The 23,908-nt window shown below is 46.9% G+C and overlaps 1 protein-coding gene and 1 long non-coding RNA gene across 4 annotated transcripts; one reads left to right on the forward strand and one right to left on the reverse strand.

The window, feature by feature from the left end:
- Positions 1-1,860: 1,860 nt before the first annotated feature.
- Ctc1 (CST telomere replication complex component 1) lies at positions 1,861-23,779 on the forward strand. 3 transcript variants are annotated; one of them, XM_048365785.1, is made up of 23 exons: positions 1,861-1,915; positions 7,071-7,234; positions 8,104-8,329; positions 8,484-8,695; positions 10,349-10,505; positions 12,569-12,847; positions 12,947-13,075; positions 14,139-14,371; positions 14,467-14,638; positions 14,736-14,936; positions 16,171-16,297; positions 17,423-17,537; positions 17,680-18,007; positions 18,097-18,186; positions 18,404-18,570; positions 20,363-20,448; positions 20,547-20,721; positions 21,043-21,120; positions 22,486-22,630; positions 22,710-22,774; positions 22,979-23,144; positions 23,248-23,374; positions 23,520-23,779. In XM_048365785.1, the coding sequence occupies exons 1-23, from the start codon at positions 1,883-1,885 to the stop codon at positions 23,654-23,656; spliced, it is 3,612 nt and encodes a 1,203-aa protein (XP_048221742.1). In that variant the 5' UTR covers positions 1,861-1,882; the 3' UTR covers positions 23,657-23,779. The 3 variants fall into 3 exon arrangements, with proteins under 3 accessions (XP_048221742.1, XP_048221743.1, XP_048221744.1); XM_048365786.1 differs by having other exon boundaries at positions 20,667-20,721; XM_048365787.1 differs by lacking the exons at positions 18,404-18,570; positions 23,248-23,374; positions 23,520-23,779 and having other exon boundaries at positions 20,392-20,448; positions 20,667-20,721; positions 22,710-23,066.
- LOC125365609 lies at positions 4,725-21,763 on the reverse strand. The gene is made up of 3 exons (XR_007213726.1): positions 21,745-21,763; positions 18,761-18,762; positions 4,725-4,851 (listed from the first exon to the last, which is right to left on the reverse strand). It is a non-coding gene; the product is annotated as an uncharacterized LOC125365609 (long non-coding RNA).
- Positions 23,780-23,908: the final 129 nt, after the last annotated feature.

A 23,908-nucleotide genomic window follows, 5' to 3' on the forward strand; every position in this document is an offset into this window, starting at 1 on the left:
TATAGTTTTGTTTTGTTTTTCCAGAGTTAAGGACCAAACTCGGGGCCTTGCATTCACCAGGCAGGTGCTCTTCCGCTGAGCTAAATCCCCAGCCCCTCACCCCCCATTCTGTTTGTTTTTGCTTGAGACAAGATTTTGCTAACTTTCTACCAGCCTGGAATGGCACTTATCCTGTTTGTAGGTCCCAAGTAGATGGGATTACAGGCTTGAAACACTAGAAACACTACACCTGGCCTCCCAATAATCTTGTCTATATAAGAGACCCATAATCCACTGCATTTTTCTTTCTTTCTTTTTTTGCCAGTCCTAGAGCTTGGACTCAGGGCCTGAGCACTGTCCCTGGCTCCTTTTTGCTCAAGGCTAGCACTCTGCCACTTGAGCCACAGCGGCACTTCTGGCCTTTTCTATATATGTGCTGCTGGGGAACCGAAACCAGGGCTTCATACATGGGAGGCAAGCACTCTTGCCACTAGGCCATATTCCCAGCCCCTCCACTGCATTTTTCTACTTTATCTTTCCATAGAACCTGTTGCTAACATTCTGTATATTTTTTTTTTTTTTTTTTTTTTTTTTTTGCCAGTCCTGGGCCTTGGACTCAGGGCCTGAACACTGTCCCTGGCTTCCTTTTGCTCAAGGCTAGCACTCTGCCACTTGAGCCACAGCGCCGCTTCTGGCCGTTTTCTGTATATGTGGTGCTGGGGAATCGAACCTAGGGCCTCGTGTATCCGAGGCAGGCACTCTTGCCGCTAGGCTATATCCCCAGCCCCACATTCTGTATATTTTGCCTTTATTTTTCTTTTCAGTTTCCTTGCCCTAGAACTCCATAAGAAGTGGGATTTCAGGCTGGTAATGTGGCTTAGCGATAGAGTGCTTGCCTGGCATGCACGAAGCCCTGGGTTCGATTCCTCAACACCACATAAACAGGAAAAGCTGAAAGTGGCTCAAGAGGTACAGTGCTGGCCTTGAGCAAAAAGAAGCCAGTGACAGTGCTCAGGCCCTGAGTCCAAGCTCCGGGACTGGCAAAAAAAAAAGAATGGTTTGTTCACTTCACATCCCTAGAACTCGAAGCAGTGCCTGACACATGGTTGGATGAATTGTTTACTCCACTGCTTAGTGAGCTGTGGATTAACAGGCTTGTCGACTGGATTAGGAAGAGCAAAAGTTTTCATAAAAGATCCGCAAAATTTCATTAAGTTCAGCAACCATGGGAAGACTAGGAAAGAGCGACAGTGGTTTTGCAAGTGTGAGGGCAATTCAAACCCTAGTGCAAACAAACAGATAAGGCAGTGCAGGGCTGGTGACTCACACCTGTCATCCTAGCTACTTAAGAGGCTCAGATCTGAGAGTAGAGGTTCGAAACGAGCTCGGGTAGGAAAGTACACGAGGATTCTTTATTTCCAATTAACGACCAACAAAGCGGGAGCTGTGGCGAAGCCTGGAGTGAAAAGATCAGGAGCAGATCCCAAGCCCTGAGCTGTGGCGAAGCCTCGAGTGAAAAGATCAGGAGCAGATCCCAAGCCCTGAGCTGTGGCGAAGCCTCGAGTGAAAAGATCAGGAGCAGATCCCAAGCCCTGAGTTCCAGCCGCAGTGCCAGCGCGCGCGCACACACACACACACACACGAACAAACAGATAACACAGAATAGAAAGAGAAACTGTACAAAGCTACTAACGTTAACTCAAGAGCTCCAGCGAACCAGGCAAAAAGAACGCAGGCTCTCCACCGGGTCCGGAAGGCGGGTCGCGGCGGGGGTGGGAGGGGCCGGCGGGAGGACGGGGCGAGCTACGGGGCGCGCGCTGTGATGGCGTCACGCGGCGGCGCTCCCGTCAGCCCTTCGGCCTGGGTTGCGCGCGCTCACCTGGGGGTGGGGCTTCCGTGAACCATGGCGGCCTGCAGGGCTCAGGCTTCTTGCTCCGTAAGTACCGGTCTGCGGCCCTTACGTTGTCCCCCCCCACCCCCAGATTTTCTTTTTTTTTCACGTTCCTTTCACTTCGCGTGAATGGCTTCTCAGCGGCTGTCGGGGCTTGAAAAGGCAATTTGCCCCAACCTCACGTAGTTTTTTCCACCCAGTGCCCTCCTTTAGTCTGTCCACGCTGTGTTTAGGATCACGCCCGTGAGGAACCAGGAACAGGTTGACGACGGGGCAGTGTTTTCCTGGAGGAACCCCCCGACGCAGCTCTAGGGGAAAAGCAAACGCTATTCTGAGCCCTGAATGAAGTACGTGTCTTGTCGGTTCGAAACCAGCTCCGGTAGTAAAGTCCACGGGACTCTTCATCTCCAACCAATCACCAAAAGCCGAAGCGGAGCTGTGGTGCAAGTGGTAGAGTGCTAGCCTTGAGTGAAAAGCTCAGCGGCAGAGACCAAGCCCCTGCCAATGAGACCAAAGAGCGCCCAAACACGTTGTGAGCCGGAAACTAATACATGTAGAAAGGGAAGGCCTAGAGCAGATATTTTTTTGAAGAGTCAAGTTCGTTCGATCGCTGTAAAGACAGCCAGCGGTCTTGAAGCTTCTTGAGCAGTTGGTTTTGTTTTGCACACATTAGTTGAACCAAATATATCAACCACACCCCTTCTGTGGCTCTCTCTTGTCCCATCCTCCCTCCTCAAGACTTTTTTGTGTGTGTGCCAGTCTTGGGGCTTGAACTCAGATCCTGGGCACTGCCTCTGAGTTTCCCTCCACACCTGCTTCCGCAAGGCTAGCGCTCTACCACTTGAGTCACAAGTCCACTCCTGTTTTTTTGGTAGAGATGACTCTCACAGACTTCCCTGTCCTGGCTAGCTTCGAAGTTCGATCCTCAGATCTCAGCCTCCTGAGTAGCTAAGGATTACAGGCCTGAGCCATCATCACTGCCCTAAGACTGTGTGTCTCTGTGTCTGTGTTGGGCATGCAGGCACTGCTTCTGAGGATTAAACTCAGGGCTTAGGTGCTCTCTCCCTCAGCTTTTTCTCTACCATAAGTCCAGCTACAGGCCCACTTCTGGCTTTGTGGTGGTTAATTGGAGTGAAAAATCTCACCAATTTTGTCTGTTACCAGGTTTGGTAACCTCGATCCTCAGATTTGCATATTGAATCTCTTCCACACATCCCCCTATCACAGCAGTGTCTCCTCCCAGTAGCAGCACATCTCTCAGTCTGGCTTAGCTTGCCCACTTCCCCCCTTTCCTGTCATTTTTCTTTTCTTTTTTTTAATTGTGTATTAATTTCAGCAGGATTCCACTATTACCTTCTGGGCAGAGTTGTCAGTAGCTCTTGACAGGTTTTAGACCAAAGAGTGATTAGATAATTGTTTCAGTTTACAGAGTAGTATCATGGAGAGCTGGAAGGCTATGGCTGAAATTTGAGAGAATAGTGTTGAGGTTCAGAGGTGAAGGCAGAACAAAAATAAATGGAATAGAATCCAAGGGACTGCCTCTTGTGTAGACAAAGGGTAGATGTACAGAGTTTCTTCAGGCTTGAGCCTAGAACTACTATCTGAGGATGCTATCTGCAAAGTTAGGAAACAGTATTAAAGAGTACGAGAAGAGGGTTGGAGGCATGGCTCAAGTGCTAGATGAGTGGCTAGGGAAGTGACTCAGTGCAATAGCACTTGCTACTGATGTTCAAGGCCCTGAATTTGATCCTCACCACCATAGACTCAAAGACTTCTTTTTTTTTGTTTGCTTTTTTTTTTTTTTTTTTTTTTTTGTTTTTTGCCAGTCCTGGGCCTTGGACTCAGGGCCTGAGCACTGTCCCTGGCTTCTTTTTGCTCAAGGCTAGTATTCTGCCACTTGAGCCACAGCACACCACTTCTGGCTGTTTTCTGTATATGTGGTGCTGGGGAATTGAACCCAGGGCCTCACATATAGGAGGCAAGCACTCTTGCCACTAGGCCATATCCCCAGCCCCTCAAATAAAGACTTCTGAGCTGGGTATCAGCGGCTTGCACCTGTAATCCTAGCTACACAGGAGGCTGATTGTCCGAGAATTGTGGCTCAAAGCCAGCCCAGGCAGGAAAGTCCATTGGACTATTTCCAGTTAACCACTAAATAAGCCAAAAGACTGTGGCTCAAGAGGTAGAGTGCTGCCTTAAGCAAAGAAAGCTCAGGAACAGTGCCCTGAATTTAAGCCCTAGGACTGCACAAACAAAAAAGAAAAACCCCAGAAAAAAAAAAATCAGGTGGGCTGGGAATGTGGCTTAGTGGTAGAGCTCTTGCTTAGTATGCACGAAGCCCTGGGTTACATTCCTCATACCACATAAACAGAAAAGGCTAGAAGTGGCGTTGTGACTCAAGTGGTAGAGTGCTAGCCTTGAGAAAAAGAAGCTCAGGGACAGTGCTCAGGCCCTGAGTCCCAAGCCCCAGGACAGTAGGAATAGGACAACCTGATCTAACTATATATTATCTACAATCAATGTCAAACATACAAAAATGGTCCCTGTTTTCCTTAGGAGCTCCACATTTTAGCTAAAAGAACAGGAAACAAATTAGTGGGATTACATCTTGTATATTAGTAGTTTATGAAAACTTAAATGCATACCCCTAAAAGAAAATTATTAAAATTATGCTATGTCTATGTCTTATTTATATATTGCCCACCAGTAGGTACACTTATATTATAGAGTAATAGTATGTACTGTTGTTTGTGTGTGTGTGTGCGTGCACTAGTACTGGGGCTTGGACTCAGGGCCTGCCCTCTGTCCCTTAGATTTTTTTGGCCAGGTCTAGACTCAGGGCCTGAGCACTGTCCCTGGCTTCTTTTTGCTCAAGGCTAACACTCTAGCTCTTGAGCCACAGCACCACTTCTGACTTTTTCTGTTTTTGTGGTGCTGAGGAACTGAACCCAGGGCTTCATGCATGCTAGGCAAGCACTCTACTGCTAAGCCACATTCCCAGCCTCTGTCCTTTAGATTTTTCACTCAAGGCTCATACTGTTCCAGTTGAAGTACAACTCTATTTCTGGCTCTTTTCTTTTGGTAATTAATTACAGATGAGAGTCTCATAGACTTTCCTGCCTGGGCTAGCTTTGAACCCTGTTCCTCAGATCTAAGCCTCCTGAGAGTAGATAGGATTATAGGTGTAAGGCTGGGATTGTGGCTTAGTGATAGAGTACTTGCTTAGCATGTATGAAGCCCTGGGTTCGATTCCTCAGCACCACTTAAACAAAAAAATCCAGAAGTGGCACTGTGGCTCAAGAAGTAGAGTGCTAGCCTTGAGCAAAATGAAGCCAGGGAGAGTGCCCAGGCCCTGAGGCCTAAGCACCAGGACTGGCCAAAAAAAAAAAAAAAAAAAAAAACGAGGATTGCAGGTGTGAGCCACTGACACACTAATATGTATTATAAACAATTGGGGGGGGGGAATGTGTTACTAAAAACTTAGGACTACACACATGATAAATAAGTACTTTACAACTTAAGCTCTTCTGGGAGCTATGTTCCCAGCTCTTTTATTTTGTTGGTGAGACAAGGTCTTACTACTTTTTTGCATGGGCTTGCCTTGAATTGACAACCCTCCCTTCTGTGGAGTAGCTGGGATTTTAGATATGTACTACCACATCCTGCTAATTTAAAAGAATTTTGAGCCAGCTGGAGGCTCACACCTGTAATCCTAACTACTAAGGAGGCTGAGATCTGCGGGTTGAGGTTCAGAGTCTGCCTGGGCAGGAAAGTTGTGAGACTCTTAACGCAAGCTACACAGAAAAAGCTGGAAGCGGCACTTGTGGCTCAAGTGATAGAGCACTAGCATTGAACTGAAGAGCCCAGGGTCAGTGCTTAGGCCCAGTCAGTGCTTAAGCCCCACAACTTAAAACAAAAAAGAATTTTGAAAGGATGATTTTGCCCATTCTAACTTTTCAACTTGCTGACTTGTTTGTGTAGGGGAGGGGTAGCCTATGTAGCCCAGGCAAGCCTTGAACTCATGATCCTTCTGCTTCAGCCCCTCAAGTGCTGGGTTTATAGAAATAGATCACTATACCAGGCTTTAACTTGCTGACCTTAGAACCAGACTCCATGTAAGATGGGATAACCCTAAATATGGTAATTAGTATCCTGCATAGAAGCATGTGAATAATGCTGTAGCACCTCCCAGATCAAACACGGCTCACATTCAACTTTGATCTTGCTGCTCTTCTGACAAATTGTACTAGCCCTTAAAATACTCAACACCTGTTGGTGGCCCACTACAGGAAATCTGTTAGTCCTAGCTACTCAGGAGGCTGGAAATGGGAAGATCATGTCCGAGGTCAACTTAGGCAAAAAGAAGTTCATAAGACCCCCATCTAAACAGAAAAAGCCAAGTATGGTGGTGCATGCCTATCATGTCAGGAAGCCTGAATGGGAAGATTGTCATCTGGATTGGTCTGGGCAAAAAGTGAGATCTTATCTCAAAAATTACCAGCGCAAAAAGCACTAGAGGCATAGCTTAAGTGGTAGAGTACCAGCCTAGCAAGGCACTCAAACCTTAATACTATTGTTAAAGATTTTTAAGAAAAGTCTATATGCCTGAACTAAGATTTTTTTCCCCTCAGAGCTAGGGAATCAAACCTAAGGCATTACACAAGCTAGGTAAGCACTGAAGAACATCCCCAGCCCTGGACTGACTTTTAAGGCTTTTTCAAGTCCCAAGCACTTACTTTATTTTATTATTAAGTAGTTGTACAAAGAGGCTATAATTCCATGTCAGGTTATGAATACAGCACATCTTCATCAACATCACCCCTTCCATCATTCTCCACCATTTTCCTCTCCCATCCCTACCCCTCAGTTCAGTGAGTCCGTTTTTAGGTAATATACAATGAATATGACTGTATTTGCTCATCCTTATTCCATTTGTGTGCTCCCCCCTCCCTTTGCCTTTCCTTCCCATACATGCTGCTGCTTCCTGTTACTCATTTTGTTAAACAGTTCCTTAGTTGTTCAGAGGAGTTACATCTTTGGACTCCCCAAAATATACCATCTTTTAGTCAATTTGTGTGAAAACACTTTTGATGTTCATTTGCATGCCATCTGAACTTTTTTCCTATTGATTCACTGAAAGATTGCTTGGTGGGCAGGACAGTAGGCTTAGAGATATTTTAATTAGATCTACTTTCCTCAGAAGGAAGCCTGGCTTGAGGCCGCCCATACCTTCATCCAAGAGACTCTTTGTCCAGCTGGCCAGGAGCCTAATATCCAGTTGACTAAGTTGGTAATTGATTGTGTGAAGACAACCTGGTTGTCCCAGGGGAACACTGGGTCTATACAGCTCCTCCTCAGCTTCAGGTAAGGAGGTGGGGGGCTTGGCCAGTAGGATAAACTTGTTATTAAGAGGGAAGAACCATAGAACAAGGCACATGAGAAGAGTGACTGGAGAGCAAGGTAGTCTAAACATACGTCCTGTAAAAATTCCCTTTTCCTAAAGTTCTTCTAAATCAGCTGAAGTCAAGTACCTAAGTCCTGCTCAACTTCTAGATTCAGGCACCATTCTGATTTTTGTAGGCCCTTGCTTCCACTCTTATTCCACTTCAGTCAGGAAAATAAACTCATCCCCTGCCAAGTGTCAGTGACTCAAGCCTGTAATCCTAGCTACTCAAGGAGGCTGAGATCTGAGGATCAGGGTTCCAATCCAGCCTGGGCAGGAAAATCCATGAGATTTACCAACAACCACCAAAAAGCTGGAAGTGCAGCTGTGGCACTAGCCTTGAGCAAAAACGATCAGGGATAGCACCCAGGCCTTGAATTCAAGTCCCAGGAATAGCAAACTCAACAACAACAACAAAAATCCTTGGGCTGGGAATATGGCTTAGCAGTAGAGTGCTTGCCTTGCTTGTGTGAAGCCCTGGGTTCGATTCCTCAGCACCACATAAACAAAAAAAATAAGCTGGAAGTAGGGCTGTGGCTCAAGAGGTAGAGAGAGGTAGAGTGCTAGTCTTGAGCAAAAAGAAGCCAGGGACAATGCTTAGGCCCTGAGTCCAAGCCCCAGGACTGTCTCCCCCCTCCCCCCCACACACACCAAGGGGAAAAAAAAATCCTTGTTTCTTATTCCATGTTCCCCTTCCATCTTTCTTTGGGCTCTTGGGGATATATTAGAGTTGAGGTCATCCTCCTAGTTTGGACTCATTTTGTGAGATGTCTGTTCTCTTCCCTTGCAGCTTCGTCTCAGTACAGAACCTCAGGACCCACCAGCAACTCCCATGCTGCAGCCACCTGTCCCCTAGCAGTAGTGCACATGAAGATGCTGGGCGTAATTGGAAATCACTACACCGGGAGCACCTGTTACTTTTAGGGACACTGACAGACTTGCCAGGGGACTTGGAAACCAAATGCAGGGATGGAAGCCTCTACGTGAGAGATAACACTGGAGTCCTGGGCTGTGAGGTGAGCAGTAAGGAGAGTCAGTTACCTCAGGTCTCTGATGCATCGGAATGGTGTCTAGGAAGCAACAGGCAGCTATGTCTCTGAGGGAACAAATGTAGAAAGGATGGTTTGGAGACTGGGTTCCTGGTTAACTTGTGTTCTTGGTCTTTTGTAGCTCATAGATCTAGACCTTTCTTGGTTGGGGCATCTCTTCCTGTTCCCCAGTTGGAGTTACTTCCCTCCTGCCAAGTGGAATTCCTCAGGGAGAGGGCACTTGGAGCTCTGGGATACCCCCGTGCCCGTGTTCCCGTTGGCTATCACTCCTGGCCCTCTCACACCTATCCCTGTCCTGTATCCAGAGATGGCTTCCTGCCTGCTCAGACACAGGTAGTGCTTTCCTCTCCAGGGAATCAAGGAACACTGAAACTTGGAGGATAATAGTGGTTGAAGGGAGAATGATGAAGTTTTGGTTTGTGTGTGTGTATGTGTGTGCACACATGCACACTCACGTACTTGCGGGTACTGAGGCTTGAACTCAGGGCCTAAGCGCTGTCCTTTCACTTTTTTGCTCAAAGCTAGTGGTCATTTCTTTTCTGGTTGTTTGGAGTTTTTTTCAGTGGTCAATTGGAAATAAGAATCTTATTGACGTTCCTACACAGGCTGGCTTTCAACTCCAGTCCTCAGATCTTAGCTTTCTAAGTAGTTAAGATTATAGGTGAGGGGCTGGGAATATGGCCTAGTGGCAAGAGTGCTTGCCTCCTACACATGAAGCTCTCAGTTCGATTCCCCAGCACCACATATACGGAAAATGACCAGAAGGGGCACTGTGGCTCAGGTGGCAGAGTGCTAGCCTTGAGCAGGAAGAAGCCAGGGACAGTGTTCAGGCCCTGAGTCCAAAGCCCAGGACTGGCCAAAAAAAAAAAAAAAAAAAAAGATTATAGGTGAGCCAATGGACATCTGAGAGAAGGAAGGTTTTTGAAAGAAGTGCACAAGGCCTGAGCGCTGTACCACTTTGAGCCACAGTTCTACTTCCCATTTTTGAGTGGCTAATTGGAGATAAGTATCTCATGGACTTTTCTGCCTGGGCTGGCTTCCAACTGCAATCCTCAGATCTCAGCCTCCTGAGTAGCTAGGATTATAGGTGTGAGCCTCTAGTGCCAAACATATGGAATGTTTCAAGTTAAGGAAACAGTAGGGGCTGAATACTAAGAGTGTTAAGAACAGACGTCTTGCCAGGCACTGGTGGCTCACTCTTATAATCCTAGCTACTCAGGAGACTGAGATCTAAGGATTGCAGTTCAAAGCTAACCTGGGAAGGAGAAAGTCCATGAGACTCTTATTTCCAATAAACTATTCAAGCCAGAAGTGTCACTGTGGCTCAAGTGGTAGAGCACTAACCTTGAGCACCCAAGTTCAGAGATGGTGCCTAGGCTCTGAGTTTAAGCACCAGGAAGCGGGGGGGGGGGGGGGGGGGGCACCCCTTAGAGCCAGATGTGATGATTCACACCTGTAATCCTAGCAATTTGAAAGCCAAAGCATTAAGATTACAAATTTAGGATCAGCCTGGGCTACATAGTGTGTTCCAGGTGAGCTTGGGCTGCACAGGACCCTGTTTAAAAAGAAAACAGCTCTTCAAGAGAAATTCATGCACCTTATCTTAAGGGCAAAAAGCATTTGAAGAGCCAGGCACTGGTGACTCATGCCTGAAATCCTAGCCACTCAGAAGGCTGAGATCTGAGGATTCCCGTTCAAAGCCAGCCCAGGCCAGCAAAGTCCATGAGACTCTTATCTCTAATAAACTACTCAGAAAAGGCCAGAAGTGTCACTGTGGCTCAAGTGGTAGAACACTAGCCTTGAACAAAAGAAGCTCAGAGACAGCCCCCAGGCCCAGAGTTCTGGCAAAAACAGAATTTGACGGTTTTTAGAGTAGTAGTAGCTTTGGGTTATGGGCTCTTCAAGTAAAAGAGACATTTATTTCTAGGGGGGTGGGGGGAACAAATAAAGAAGACTTCTTCCTTTCCTTTCCTCTTGCTTCCTTAGAAGCAAGTTCAAAATTGTGAAGCCAAATCTGGCTGGGAAACTGGTTCGATTGAGTGCTCTGGTGAGAAGTGAAAAGACAGCATACTTCGTCCTGTCTCTTGGAGAAACATCCCCTGCCACCAGCCAAACTGTCAGCCAGGTGTCCATCATTGTACAGGTGAGGCTTACGGTCAAGTGAGAAGCACGCAGGTATGGAAGGGATATTAGAACACCTCAGGGATGACATCATAGGGGGAAACCCATGGGAAAGGACAGCTGGGGAGGACTGCTTTCTGGAAGCAGTAAGGGATGATTCGGCTGTAAGGGAAGATTCAAGGCCATGTTTTGTGTATAGAAGTAGAAAGTAGTCTTTTTGTCTAACTATGGAGCCCAGACTGGCCTCAAATTCCCAGTCCTTCTGCCTCTGCCTCCCAAGTACTGGGAAGTGCCACCACATCTGTTCATACAACTACATTTCTAGGTCGCCTCTTCCTTGAATCCTTCTCCTATTTCTTTTCCTCTTAGACAAAGTATATAAACTGAAATATTAAATATTTTCAGTGCTGATATCATGCCAGAAGTGGCTCCCAAGTCCACACCTAACTTTACAGACACACTAAAAATATAAGATTACTTTCATGTTATATGTATAAAGTGTACATGAATTTCATGTTTAGAGTTATTCTGTCTATAGGACAGCTCATAATGGGGCTGGGAATATAGCCTAGTGGAAGGGGACTTGCCTCGTATACATGAAGCCCTGGGTTCAATTCCTCAGCACCACGTATATAGAAAAAGCCAGAAGTGGCGCTGTGGTTCAAGTGGTAGAGTGCTAGCCTTGAGCAAAGGGAAAAAAAAAAAAAAAGGACAGCTCATAATATCTATACAAATATTCCAAAGTCTGAAAGAAACCCAAAATCTGAAACATTTCTCATTCCAAGTATTTTAGAAAAGGGAAATTGAACCTTCAGGGCCCTGTTCAAGTTCAACTTTATTCATTGGATATTCCTATCATCCTAGCTCATTTGAACCTTTCTTTACTAATCTAATGTATATTGTTTTTGTCACTTCATCATATATGGCTCCATATTCTTACTTAGGTTTCTAACTGTTCTCAGTGATTTGAAATGTGTGACAAGGAAGGAATACTTTATTGTACCTACCTACCTTTCTTCCTTTCCTGTCCTGTCTTTCTGTCCTGTCCTTTTGTGTCAGTCCTGGGACATGTATTCAGGGCCTGGGTACTGCTTAAGCCTAGTGCTCTACTATTTGAGTCACAGTTCCACTTCTGCCTTTTTACTCCTGCCCACGCTGGCTTTGAACCACAATCCTCAGTCCTCGGATCTCAGCCTCCTGACCAGTGTCCAGCTTTATTGTACTTCTTTAACATATGTCCCAATACTAGACACACATTAATGATGTAAATGAATGTGGTTTGTATGTGATGAGGTGGGAGAGGGCAAGTATTCAAAAGGACATTTTCTCAATGGAATATTTATGTATTTTGCAGGACGTTTTAGAGATGATTTTAGAGATAAGGAAAGGATTAGGAAATATTCTGCATCTCTTTTGAAATAGGAGAGGTCCTGGAAGTTCTGTGGTTTAAGATTTAACTGGCAAGCCAGGTGCCAGTGGCTCACTCCTGTAATCCTAGCTACTCAGGAGGCTGAGATCTGAGGATCGTGGTTCAAAGTCAACCTGGGCAGGAAAGTCTATGAGACCCTTTTTTTTTTTTTTTGCCAGTCCTGGGCCTTGAACTCAGGGGCCTGAGCGTTATACTATCCCTGGCTTCCTTTTGCTCAAGGCTAGCACTCTGCCACTTGAGCCACAGTGCCACTTCTGGCCGTTTTCTACATATGTGGTACTGGGGAATCGAACCCAGGGCTTCATGTATACAAGGCAAGCTTTCTTGCCACTAGGCCATATTCCCAGCCCAGTTTATGAGACTCATCGCCAATAAACTACTCAAAAAACACCTGAAGTGGTGCTGTGGCTCAAGTGATAAGAGTGCTAACTGAGCACAGAGAGGCTCAGGGACAGAGCCCAGGCCCTGAGTTCAAGCCACAGGACCAGGAAAAAAAAGAATTGGCGAACAGAAGATGAGAAGGGAAGACTCATGAGGAGCAGGCCTTTAAGGGAGACTTGTTGAATATATATTATATATATGAGGGAAAAGGTCTCTGACAGGAGGCATTATGGGGTATGTTTCATGTACCATATCGCCTTCCTGTCTACAACCAGATCCCTGCACAGCTGGTGTGGCACCATGTCCTTCGGCCCGATAAGGCCTATGTGCTGACAGGACTTCGAATATCCAAGATCCGTGGTCACTCTTACTATATTTGGACAACCAGTCCTTCCTCTCATCTCATGCTGCTGAAACCAGAATCTGTACAGACGGTGGAGCTGGAAAGACCCTTTTTGGAGGCTGAACTCAATCCATGCCCCATGCCCAGCAAGTCCCCAGACAAGAAGGAACATAAAGGTCTTGTTCGGAAATCCAAACTCTTACATTATGTGGTGAGGACAAGAAAACAATTCTAGAGCTCATGAGCCCAAAATGCAGGTGACCAAAGAGAAAGGAGATGGTGGCTAACTGGATCTCTGCTAAATTTTCAGGGAACAGTCACTGGTGTGTTGAATGAAGCAGCTGGTCTCTATGAGCTGGATGGGCAGTTGGTCCTCTGCCTTGCATACCAGCAGTTCCACGGCCTCCAGAGGGTGATACGACCAGGGGTCCATCTGGAGGTACGTGAGAGATTACAGTGCTTACCTTCACAGACTGGCTTTATTTTGAAGCTAAGCAGGTCTCTGTAGCAAAAAAGTAGACAAATAATAAATGTGTGCCAGAGGTAGTGCATTAGAATGATTTGGAAGGACTAGGAGTGTGGTTCAAGTGGTAGAGAGCTGGTATAGCAATGAGTTCAAACTCCATTACCATTAAAAAACAAAACAAGGCTTGGTGCCAGTGGCTTATGCCTATAATCCATGCTACTCAGAAAGCTGTGATCTGAGGAATGTAATTTGAAGTCAGCCCAGGCAGGAAAGCCCATGAGACTCTTAACTTCAATTAACCATGAAAGCTGCAGCTCAAATGATAGAGTACTAACCTTGATCAAAAAAGCTCAGGGGTGGTACACAGGCCCTAAATTCAAGCCTCAGGACCAGCACAAATAAAACAGACACACTCATGAAAACCCCAACAGTAGTCTTGTGTTGGGGCCTATGAGGACAGGTGAAGGCCAGAGCAGCACCTTTCCAGCTTCCTGACTGGGAGAGGGGAGGGATGGTGCACATACAGACATAGGACCAGGAATGATTTCAGGCATCCTGGTAAGCCTAAACCATACCCATCTAGCCAGAAGACTGATGAGTCCATGGACATGATGGCAGACCTCACAGGGTGCAGGCTCTTTATGGGAGGTGGGGGAAGGAGGGGTAGGCATGCAGTGCCAGGACTTGAACTCAGGACTAGGTGCTCTCCCTTAACTTTTTTCCTCAAGGCTGGTACTCTAGCACTTTTTGCTGCTTAATTAGAGATAAAAGTCTCACAAACTGTTCTGCCCAGGCTGGCTTTGAACTGTGTTCCTTAGATCTCAGCCTCCTGAGTAGCTAGGATTACAGGTGTGAGCCACTGGCACTCTGCTAAAGGTACAGGTTCTGATGGGAAGTGAGGCATGGTCTGTAAGGACATAGCCTTTGTAGGGGAACTTGTGTTTCTTTACCCTGGAACCTAAGCAGTGGCAGCTCTAGCTGCCTCTGTGTGGGTGGCTGAGCTGGGCTTTCACTGCTGCTTTTCTGTCTTCCTCAGCTCAAGGATGTTCACCTTCTTCAGTCAGTGGGTGGAGGCACAACCAGGCCGGTGCTAGCTCCCTGCTTCCGTGGTGCTGTTCTGCTCCGAGGCTTTTCCCATCAGAAGCTTGGGTTTCAGACATCTCTCCAAGTTTTTGGGTCCTCCTTGTATGCACACCTGGTGTGGGAAAACCAGTTAGGACTTCCCCTTTATCTGTGGACTACCAAGGCAGTGGAGGAACTGGCCTTCAAGTGAGGAGAATGCCGATCAGGAGTAGGGAGGGGGTGGGAATCTGGAAGGGACTAGTTCTTCGGAGGAAGTCACTGTACTTTCTCCTCTGGCCAAGGCTGTGTCCCTTTACGCTGAGGTACCACCAGTTCCTGAAACACTCTCCTGGGAACCCCAGCCTGGGACTACAGCTCCTGGCTCCCACCCTTGCTCTTGCTCAGCCAAGTACCTGCGTTCGTAATGCACACAGCGAAATTCTTGAAGAGCCACATGACTGTCCCCTCCAGGAAGTATGAAGATGTGGGAAAGGCGGGTAGCAGAACTAGTTCCTGGAGAACACTTAGGCACAGGAAGCACAATGATTCTGCTTCTCTCTCTGCCTGACAGTATGCTCGGCTGAAGACTCCCTGCTCTTTCCCCACTCTGGCTACCCTCAAAGAAGAAGGTCAGCTCAGAGCTTGGGCCTCCTTTGACCCAAAGGCACTTGTGCCTCTGCTCAATGCTGCCTATCTGCCCAGCTTTGAACTCAACCGCTGCCTGGCCTGGTCTTGGCTCTGTCTGCTCCCTTGTACCTTTGACCCAGCCCAGGTAAGGAATTCCAGAAGCTCAGGGACTTTGTCTTTTTGCCATCATCATTGCCTCTTCCCTAGTCCACATCACTCATTTTAGTTTTTAGTCATTTTTACTATGCTAGTCTTTGAACCCCCTCTCACAAACACCAGTTCATCCTTCTGAATAATTTTTCTAGCTTGGGCTGGAGGCATAGTTCAAGTAGTAGAGTGCCTGTCTACAAGCTCAGAGCCCTGAGTTTAAACCCTAATACAGCCAAAATAATAATTATAAACAAAGAGTAACTTGGAGCTAGGTGCTGGTGGATCACATCTGTAATCTTAGTTACACAGAGGACTGAGATCTGAGGATCCCGGTTCAAAGCCAGCCCAGGCGGAAAAGTCTGTAAGACTCATATCTCCACTAAACTAAAAAAGCCAGAAGTGGAGCTATGGCTCCAGTGGTAGAGTGCTAGCCCTGAGCAAAAAGAAGCCCAGGACAGTACCTGGGCCCTGAACTCAAGCCTGACTGGCACACACACACACACACACACACACACACACACACGAAAGTAACTTGGAATAGAAGATTCTTGTTTAAATCCTTTTCAGGTTTCTTTTCATTTTTCTCTCTATTCCTAGGGCTTAAACTTTGGGCTTGGATGCTGTCCTTGAGCTCCTTTTTGCTCAAGGATAGCGCTCTACCACTTAGGCCACGGGCCCATTTCCAGATTTTTTTGTGATTAATTGGAGATGAGTCTCATGGACTTTCCTGCCCAGATTGACTTCAAACCTTGATCCTCAGATCTCAGCCTCCTAAGTACTGGAATTACAGGCATGAGCCACTGGCATCTGGCCCAAGTTTCTTTAAATGCTTATAAAACCAAATGCCAGTTATGTCCTATGAGGTCCTGAATTGTCTCTTCCATGTGACCCCAATTTTTGCACATACCTTTATTTTCTTACACAGGAACTCTCTATGTAGCCCAGGCTGGCCTCAAACTTTGCAGTTCTTCCATCTCTGCCTCCTGAGTGCTGGAATTACAGGCATGTGTCACCATGTCGAGCTGTACACTGTATTTCTTGCTACCAAATGTGTGAATGCTTGTGTATTTTTTTTTTCATATCTCTTTTCAATTCTTAAGTGTAGGTTTAGAGACCCTTTCTTTTTTCCCCATTCATTTTGGACTGCTGATATTTAATGCGGGCAGGGCTCAGCACATAATAACAATGATCAATGAATACATTTTTGATACTTGTCCTTTTTCCTGTAGGTTTTACTTGGGGTTCTGGAGGCTTCATCTCGTAAAGGTTGTCTGCAGCTTCGGGACCAAAGTGGTTCCCTGCCCTGCCTGCTCCTGGCAAAGCGTTCACAACCAGTCACTGACCCGCAGCTCATAGGTATAGAGTTCAGAGATCTCCCTACTCTTGTGGTGATAGGGTGCAGGTCCTCAAAGTTCAGAGGGCTAGGAGGAAGCATCTGCTTAGGTTTGCTATTTTGGGGGGGATGGGGAGGGACTGGGACTGGGCCTGGGGCTTAGACTCATGGCCTAGGTGTTCTCCCTGAGTTTTTTGCTCAAAGCTACCACCCTACCACTTAGCCAGAACTCCACTTTTTGCTTTTTAGTGGTTAATTGGAGAAAGAGTTTGACAGACTTTCCTGCCTAGGCTAGTTATGGAACTGCAATCCTCAGATCTCAGCCTCTTGAGTAGCTAGGATTATAGGCACGAACCACCAGCTCAAAACTGGTTTGCTATTCTTGGAACTTTAAGGAGAAGTGTTGGAGGTTGGTCTAATAGGGAGAAGGAGCCAGCAGATCCCTAGCCAGATTATAGTTTGCAAAATCCATTCACATTCCCCTTGCCATAACTCCTGACATACATACCGGGACTGCAACTCCTATTTCTTACATTTGTAATTTTATTTTTTATTTATTTATTTTTTCTTGCCAGTCCTGAGGTTTGAACTCAGGGCCTGGGCGCTGTCCCTGGCATCTTTCACTTGAGCCACAGTGCCACTTCTGGCTTTTTCTATATATGTGGTGCTGAGGAATCAAACCCAGGGCTTCATGTATACCAGGTGAGCACTTTACCACTATTCCCATATTCCGAGCCCAGAAGCAGTACTTTTTGTTGAAAAGTAGAATGGTAGTAGGCCGGGCTGGGAATATGGCTTAGTGGCAAGAGTGCTTGCCTCATATACATGAGGCCCTAGGTTCGATTCCTCAGCACCGCATATACAGAAAATGGCCAGAAGTGGCGCTGTGGCTTAAGTGGCAGAGTGCTAGCCTTGAGCAAAAAAGAAGCCAGGGATAGTGCTCAGGCCCTGAGTTCATGGCCTCGGACTGGCCAAAAAAAAAAAAGAATGGTAGTAGGCATTCCCTTTTGGGGAGCAGGGGATGGTCAAGAGGACCTTCCATTCCCAGCTCTGGCCTGGGATGGGTGATGAGTTGTGCAGGATGTCTGTCTCACCTTCTATCCCACAGGTCTTTTTTCTTGCCAAGATAGAGAATTTTCTTCCTCTAGGCTGTCTGGTGCGGGCAGAGAGGTTCCAGCTGATCATAGAGAGGCATGTCACAAGCAACTTCCCTTCCTGGAAGGAACTGGACATGGCAGGCTTCATCCAGAATCGGCAGGCCAGGTAGGTTTCTTGAGGTAGTGGCTGTCTTCCTGCATCTGAGGGGAAGGAAGGACCAAGGACCTTACAGAGGTGGGGAAATACAAGGCTCCAAATCACCTGATGCCTCCATCCCTAGGATATTTGTTCTTGTTTCTCTCAACAGAGTCTACATCCAGCTCTTTCTGGCTGATGCCCTGATCCTGCCTGTGCCCAGACCCACCCTTCATTCAGCTACTCTCACAGCACCTCCTCAGACAGAGTCCCCTCACCCAGAAGGACCCCACATAAGGCAGAGCCGCCTGTTCCTGCTGTCCCACAAGGAAGCCCTCATGATGCGGAATTCTTATGTCCCCCAAGGAACCAGTTCAGAGATTCCCCAGCCCACTCTTAGTTTCCATGTGTCAGGAACCTGGCTGACAGGCACACAGAGGGAGGAGGGGAATCAATGGGGCCCTCCTGAGGCTCTGAGAGATGAGAACAAGGATCAGAAGGTAAAGTAGGACTCCACGAAACTAGGACCTGGCCTCCCACACCTCACACTCTGGGCTAGCACCCAGAACCCTGCTGTCCTTCCTCACAGATTCTTCTCATCTTCCTTGGCTCTTCAGTCTACTGGTTTGAATTCTTACACCCGGGGCAAGTGTACCGACTTGTGGCTCCTAGTGCCTTTGTGAGTGCCCTCCCTCAGCCTGCCCTTCTCCATAAAACTGTGTTTGGGTTGGAGTTGGCAGGGGCATGCCAGTGCTGATTTCCCTGAGATTGGATTTAGATGAACTAGAAATCTGGAGGGGGAGAGCCTTCCTTCCCTGAGCTCCAGGGAAATGAATTTTTGTGAGCCTCCCTCATGCCCAGGCATACTCTGAGGCAGTTGTCCCATTTCTGAGCAGACAACAGCATTTGAAGCAGAGGGCTCATCCTGCGTGTCTCAGCATCCTCTGGAGTTGGCTGGTTGTGTGTCCTGCCTCACTGTACAAGATGAGTGGACTCTGGAGCTTGAGAGCTCCCGAAATACGTTGCTGCCTCAGTCCTCGCTGACCCAACTGCTCAGTGACAAGTAAATGTCCTCTAGCCACTCTAATTTGGCTACTCTCCCTTCCCCTGCTCTGCTGGGTTTGGTGAACAGTCTCTGCTACAGTGTATGTTTCTTTTCTTTTTTTGTCGGTCATGTGGCTTGAACTCGGCCTGTGCCCTGTCCCTGAGCTCTTCAGCTCAAGGCTAGCGCTCTACCACTTGAGCCACAGCACCACTTCTGCTTTTCTGGTAGTTAATTGGAGATACGGGTCTCATGGACTTTCCTGCCCAGGCTTGCTTTGAACCACAGTCCTCACATTTTAGCCTTCTGAGTAGCTAGGATTACAAGTGTGAGCTACTGGTGCTTTGCCAGTGTATATTTCTTTAATTTGATTTTGCTGGTGTAGGAATGAGGTCAGTGTAAAAGGGAAGTTGTATTTTGTGCTGAATTCTAGAACGTCACCATTAGAAATGGTCACAGCATACATTCTCACAGTTAAGGAAAGCATTAGCAAAAAGGAAATAGAAGCATAGGAAAACAAAAGATGTGGCTGGCCGATGTGGCTGCAGGAACAATGATATTCCTTGTGTAAGCTTTTTGGGTGATTGTAAGCACAAATTTTAAAAGCTGCAGAGATGTTTACTTCATTAAACAGTAGTACTGGTTGGGAAGGTGGTAGTGGTAGATTGCTTGCCTAGCATGCATGAAGCCCTGGGTTCAGTTCTTCAGTACCACATAAATAGAAAGCAAGAGAAGCTCAGGAACAATGCCTAGGCCCTGAGTTCAAGCCCTAGGACTGGCAAAAAAAAAAACAACACAAAAAATAGTACTAGTGAATTGTCTTTAATTTTATGAAATGGATTCTATTAGAAAGGGAATTTTTTTTGTCCAGGAACCAGTGGCTCACACCTGTAATCCTAGCTACTCAGGAGACAGATCTGAGATCGCAGTTCGAAGCCAGCCTGGGCAGAAAAGTCTCCATGAGATTCCTTAATTGTTAATCTCCTTAGTTGTTACTCTCCAATTAACAACTCAAAAACCGGACATGGAACTATGACTTAAGTGGTAGAGTGCTAGCCTTGAGCACAAAGAGGTTCAGGAACAGTAGTACTGAGGCCCTGAGTTCAAGCCCCACAACCAACCAAAAAAAGCAGGGGAGTGTTTTTTCAAGAACTTATGTTTTGAGGGTACCTGAGTATCAAGGCAAGAAGCTGCAAGAGAGGGAGCAACTGTGGCTCTTAGTGCAAGTGCAAAGCCTCTGGTGTACACTTCTGTATGTAGACTGCTGTATCTTATCTTTTTTTTTTTTTTTTTTTTTTTTTTTGCCAGTCCTGAGCCTTGGACTCAGGACCTGAGCACTGTCCCTGGCTTCTTTTTGCTCTGCCACTTGAACCATAGTGCCACTTCTGGCCATTTTCTGCATATGTGGTGCTGGGGAATCGAACCCAGGGCTTCATGTATATGAGGCAAGCACTCTTGCCACTAGGCCATATTCCCAGCCCTCTCCAAGGACTTTATATGTGATATTCTAGGAGACACTGTGATTCCCTTTTTAACCTTTGAGCCGACCCTCTATCCTTTTTTTTATTTTTGCCAGGCCTGGGGCTTGAACTTAGGGCCTCGGCACTGTCCCTGAGCTTCTTTTGCTCAAAGGTAGCACTCTACCATTTAAGCCGCAGCGCCACTTGTGGCTTTTTCTGTTTATGTGGTAGTGAGGAATTAACCCAGAGCTTCACGCAGGCTAGGCAAGCATTCTACCAATGAGCCACATTCCCAGCACCAACTTGCTCCATTTTATATACTCTGTTCTTAATGCATTTCTCTTACCTTTCAGTTTCATCAATATCTTGGTTTCTTTCTCAGCTGAGATTTTGTCACGGACAGTCTGTGAGTCACCTCTGGCTTGCCGAAGAAAGTGTGGTAATGACCCCTTTAGGAGGGAAGGTGTGACATAGAATAAATGATAGGGTCTTGTGGTCCTGGCAGATAACTCTAGTTTCCTTCTTCTCCATTTGTAGGGAACACAAAGGCCATGAGAAGGTGTGTGAAGTTAACTGTAGCTTTACAGATTGCTGACTGTGAATTTCCCCCATACCTGGACATATATATTGAAGACCCACACTTGCCTCCCCCACTAGGACTCCTTCCAGGAGCCCAAGTCTACTTTAGCCAGCTGGAGAAAAGGGTTTCCAGGTGAACATCTGTGTTATGTTGGTCATACTGCTGTTCTTTTTGTGTTCTTTTGAACACTCACCCCTACTGTGCTGAGAGCATGCTTCTTTGCTATTACATTTAACTGACATGTTAGTCTGTGAGCTGTGCCTTCTACTCTCCTGAGGTATGGCAAAATTGTCCTCCCCTCCTCATTCCACCCTCTGCTTGGCTAAAGCCAGACCCAGTATGTCCCCGGGGCTGGAGGAGGAGCTAACTACGCCTATCAGCCATGACTTGCAAGTGTCAAACTCCTACTCCAATCTGATTGCTTTTCCTTCCTCATCTCTATTCTACTTGCAGATCCAACAATGTTTACTGTTGCTTCCGATCCTCCACCTATGTTCAGGTCCTGGGTTTTCCATCAGAAACAACAATCAGGTCAGTGTACATGAGTTAGTCCCTACATCTACATCCCTGCCATGTCCTTGACTGGGAATTTGCCATTAACTGTAGTCTTCTACAACCCCACTGAGAGTCTGCATTTCCTCTGGCCCAAATAAAAACTGCTAGTTGGGCACTGGTGGGTCACACCTGTGATCTTAGCTACTCAGGGGGCTGAAAATTGTGCTTTGAAGCCAGCCTGGGCGGGAAAGTCCATGAGACTTCAATTAATTACCAAAAAAATCAGAAGTGGAGCTGTGGATCAAGTTTTAGAGTGTTATTCCTGAGCAAAATAGCTCAGGCCCTGAATTCAAGCCCCAGGACTGCCACCAAAAAAAAAAAAAAAAAAAAAGCTTGCTTGCTTATAGTACCTGTTATATTACCCAGCAAGTTTTTACTCAGTTATTTCTGAAACATATCTAATGTTCTAGGTTTTTTGTTTTTGTTTTGTTTTTGCCAGTTCTGGAACCTGAACTCAGAGCCTGGCACTGTCCCTGAGCTCCTTTTGCACAAGGCTAGCACTCTCCCACTTGAGCCACAGCATCCCTTCTAGCTTTTTCTGTTTATGTGGCGCTGAGGAATCAAACCCAGTGCTTCATGCATGCTAGGCAAGAGCTTTACACTAGACCAAACTCCTGGCCCTGTAGGTTCTTGTTTATATTACTTATATGTCTATTGTGCTGATAACAAAGCTTATCCCCAAAGCCTTGCTCAGCTTTATTGGTTTCAGGCGGTGCTCTACCACTTGAGCCACACACCCAGTCCTGTATTTTGCTGGTTAATTGGAAATGGAGTCTCATGGGTAGAAGGACTTTTCTGCTCATGCTTACTTTAAACTGCAATCCTTAGGTCTCAGCCTCCTGAGTAGCTGGGATTAGAAGAGGGGTTTTTGTCTGGCTTAGATTCCTTTTTTCGTTTAGTGAGTTTTTGGCTTTTTCTTTAATGTAACTGGACTTCCTTCTATCTGGGCAGATGCCCTATTGCCTGAACCAAGCCCCATTCTAAGCTGTTAAAGGCTTTTCAGTCCAAAATGCAAATACCTCTTTCTTGGTTTATGTCTTGGTGTTCAAGCCTGAAAAATAACTGCTGACTGTTAGAGAAGGAAAATCAAAACAGAGGCAAGGGAAAGACTACAAGACTTTCAAGCGAGCCCAGGATTCACTGCTGTTCCCCTTCCAGACCTGCTGAGTCCTCCTATACTTACCCTGCTTTCAGGATTCCTGCACCTGTTCTTAGTTTTCTGAAACTAAACTACTTATTCCAGGCTGACCTCCAACTCAAGATCCTCCTGACTCAGTCTCCCGAGAGTTAAGAATTATCATGCTTGCATCTTGACCCAGCTCTTGCTCTCTCTTTCCTCAGTGCTCCCCTACCCCACATCTACCTGGCTGAACTTCTACGGGGTGGCCAAACCCCATTCCAGGCCAGTGCTTCTTGCCATGTGGTTTGTATCATCAGCCTTCAGCTCCTGTGGGTTTGTGCTCATTGTACCAGTATCTGCCCCCAGGTATTGTTCACTAGGTGTAGCATGCCCAAGGGATGTCAGGGGACCCGGAGGACTTCTCTAAGCACATTTTTCATCCTAGGGGAAGTGCAGTAGGCAAGGCCATGCCTGTCCCACTCAGGCATCTGTCAGTCAGGCCAGCCTCAGGTAGGTTACCCATTATACTGTTTACTTGTTGGACATCTTCATTGGCATAATTCCTGGCTCATGGAAATGTCTTGCTATTTTATGAACAAATGTAAAGTGAGCTAAAGACTGGAAATCATGGGGAGGGACACTTGCCTGTTGAGTCCAGGGGATTCGCTGCTTGAATTAGCTGTGCGAGTGTTCCCTCCTTCCTCTTTCTCCTAGGCTCCTGGTAGAGGACGGGACTGCTGAAGCCATGGTGACCTGCAAGAATCATCACGTGGCAGCAGCCCTAAGGCTGGGTCCTAGTGAGTGGACCTCCCTCCTAGAGTCTGTCAGAGAGCCAGGGAGCGTGGCTTTGCAATTTCGGGAACTAGGAGCACAGCTGGAGGTGAGATGGGCATGGGATGCTGGGGCTCGAAATCCCAGGTTCCTGTGGCTTTGGCTGAAGGCTGGGAGGTAGGTTCCAGTACACCCTGTGTTTTCCTTTCTAGTCTTCAGCCTCCATCCAGGAGCCCTTGACCCTCTTCCTCTGGACACTTTGCACCAGCCCCTCCGTCCTCCGCTCCATTGTGCTTTCATTTGAGCTTGAGAAGAAATCCTCTAATATCACTCCATTAGGTAAAAGTAATGCAAATAGATGGGCCCCCGGGAGGGAAAGGGATGAGGGATTGCTAGGGAATTCCTGCACTTGAAGAGAAGGGTAGATGACGACTGAAAATCATGAGTGGGTCATGTGGATTTTTTTTTTCTCTCCTCATTTTAGAATCTTCCCGGCTACAGCAGTTCCACTGTGGAGAGCTCCAGCTCCTGACTAGGGTGAATCCTAGGCTCCGTCTCGTCTGCCTTTCTATTGAGGAGCCAGAGTACCCCAGCTCTCTGGGGGCCTTTGCTTCTTCCTGAACTTCAAATGGCCTGACAGTTCTTCCTGCCTTATTGGAACTATTGTGGCCTGGGTCCTGGCGCTCTCTCTCTCTCTCTCTTTTTTTTTTTTCTGGTCATGGGGCTTGAACTCAGGGCCTGGGCACTGTCCCTGAGCTCTTCAGCTCAAGGCAAGCACTCTACCACTTGAGCCATAGTGCCACATCCAGTTTTCTGGTGGTTAATTGGAGTTAAGAGTCTCATGGACTTTCCTGCTTGGCTGGCTTTGAACTG

The sequence above is a fragment of the Perognathus longimembris genome, chromosome 17 (genome assembly GCF_023159225.1).
Source record: "Perognathus longimembris pacificus isolate PPM17 chromosome 17, ASM2315922v1, whole genome shotgun sequence".
NCBI classification, from domain to species: domain Eukaryota; kingdom Metazoa; phylum Chordata; class Mammalia; order Rodentia; family Heteromyidae; genus Perognathus; species Perognathus longimembris.

Excerpts from the sequence above, each read along its gene's own strand:
- Ctc1 (XM_048365785.1), top strand. The coding sequence starts at position 1,883 with ATGGCGGCCTGCAGGGCTCAGGCTTCTTGCTCC. Across the intron at positions 8,330-8,483 it reads CTGGAGTCCTGGGCTGTGAG|CTCATAGATCTAGACCTTTC; the intron begins GTGAGCAGTAAG and ends GGTCTTTTGTAG. Across the intron at positions 18,571-20,362 it reads ACCCAACTGCTCAGTGACAA|TTTCATCAATATCTTGGTTT; the intron begins GTAAATGTCCTC and ends CTTACCTTTCAG.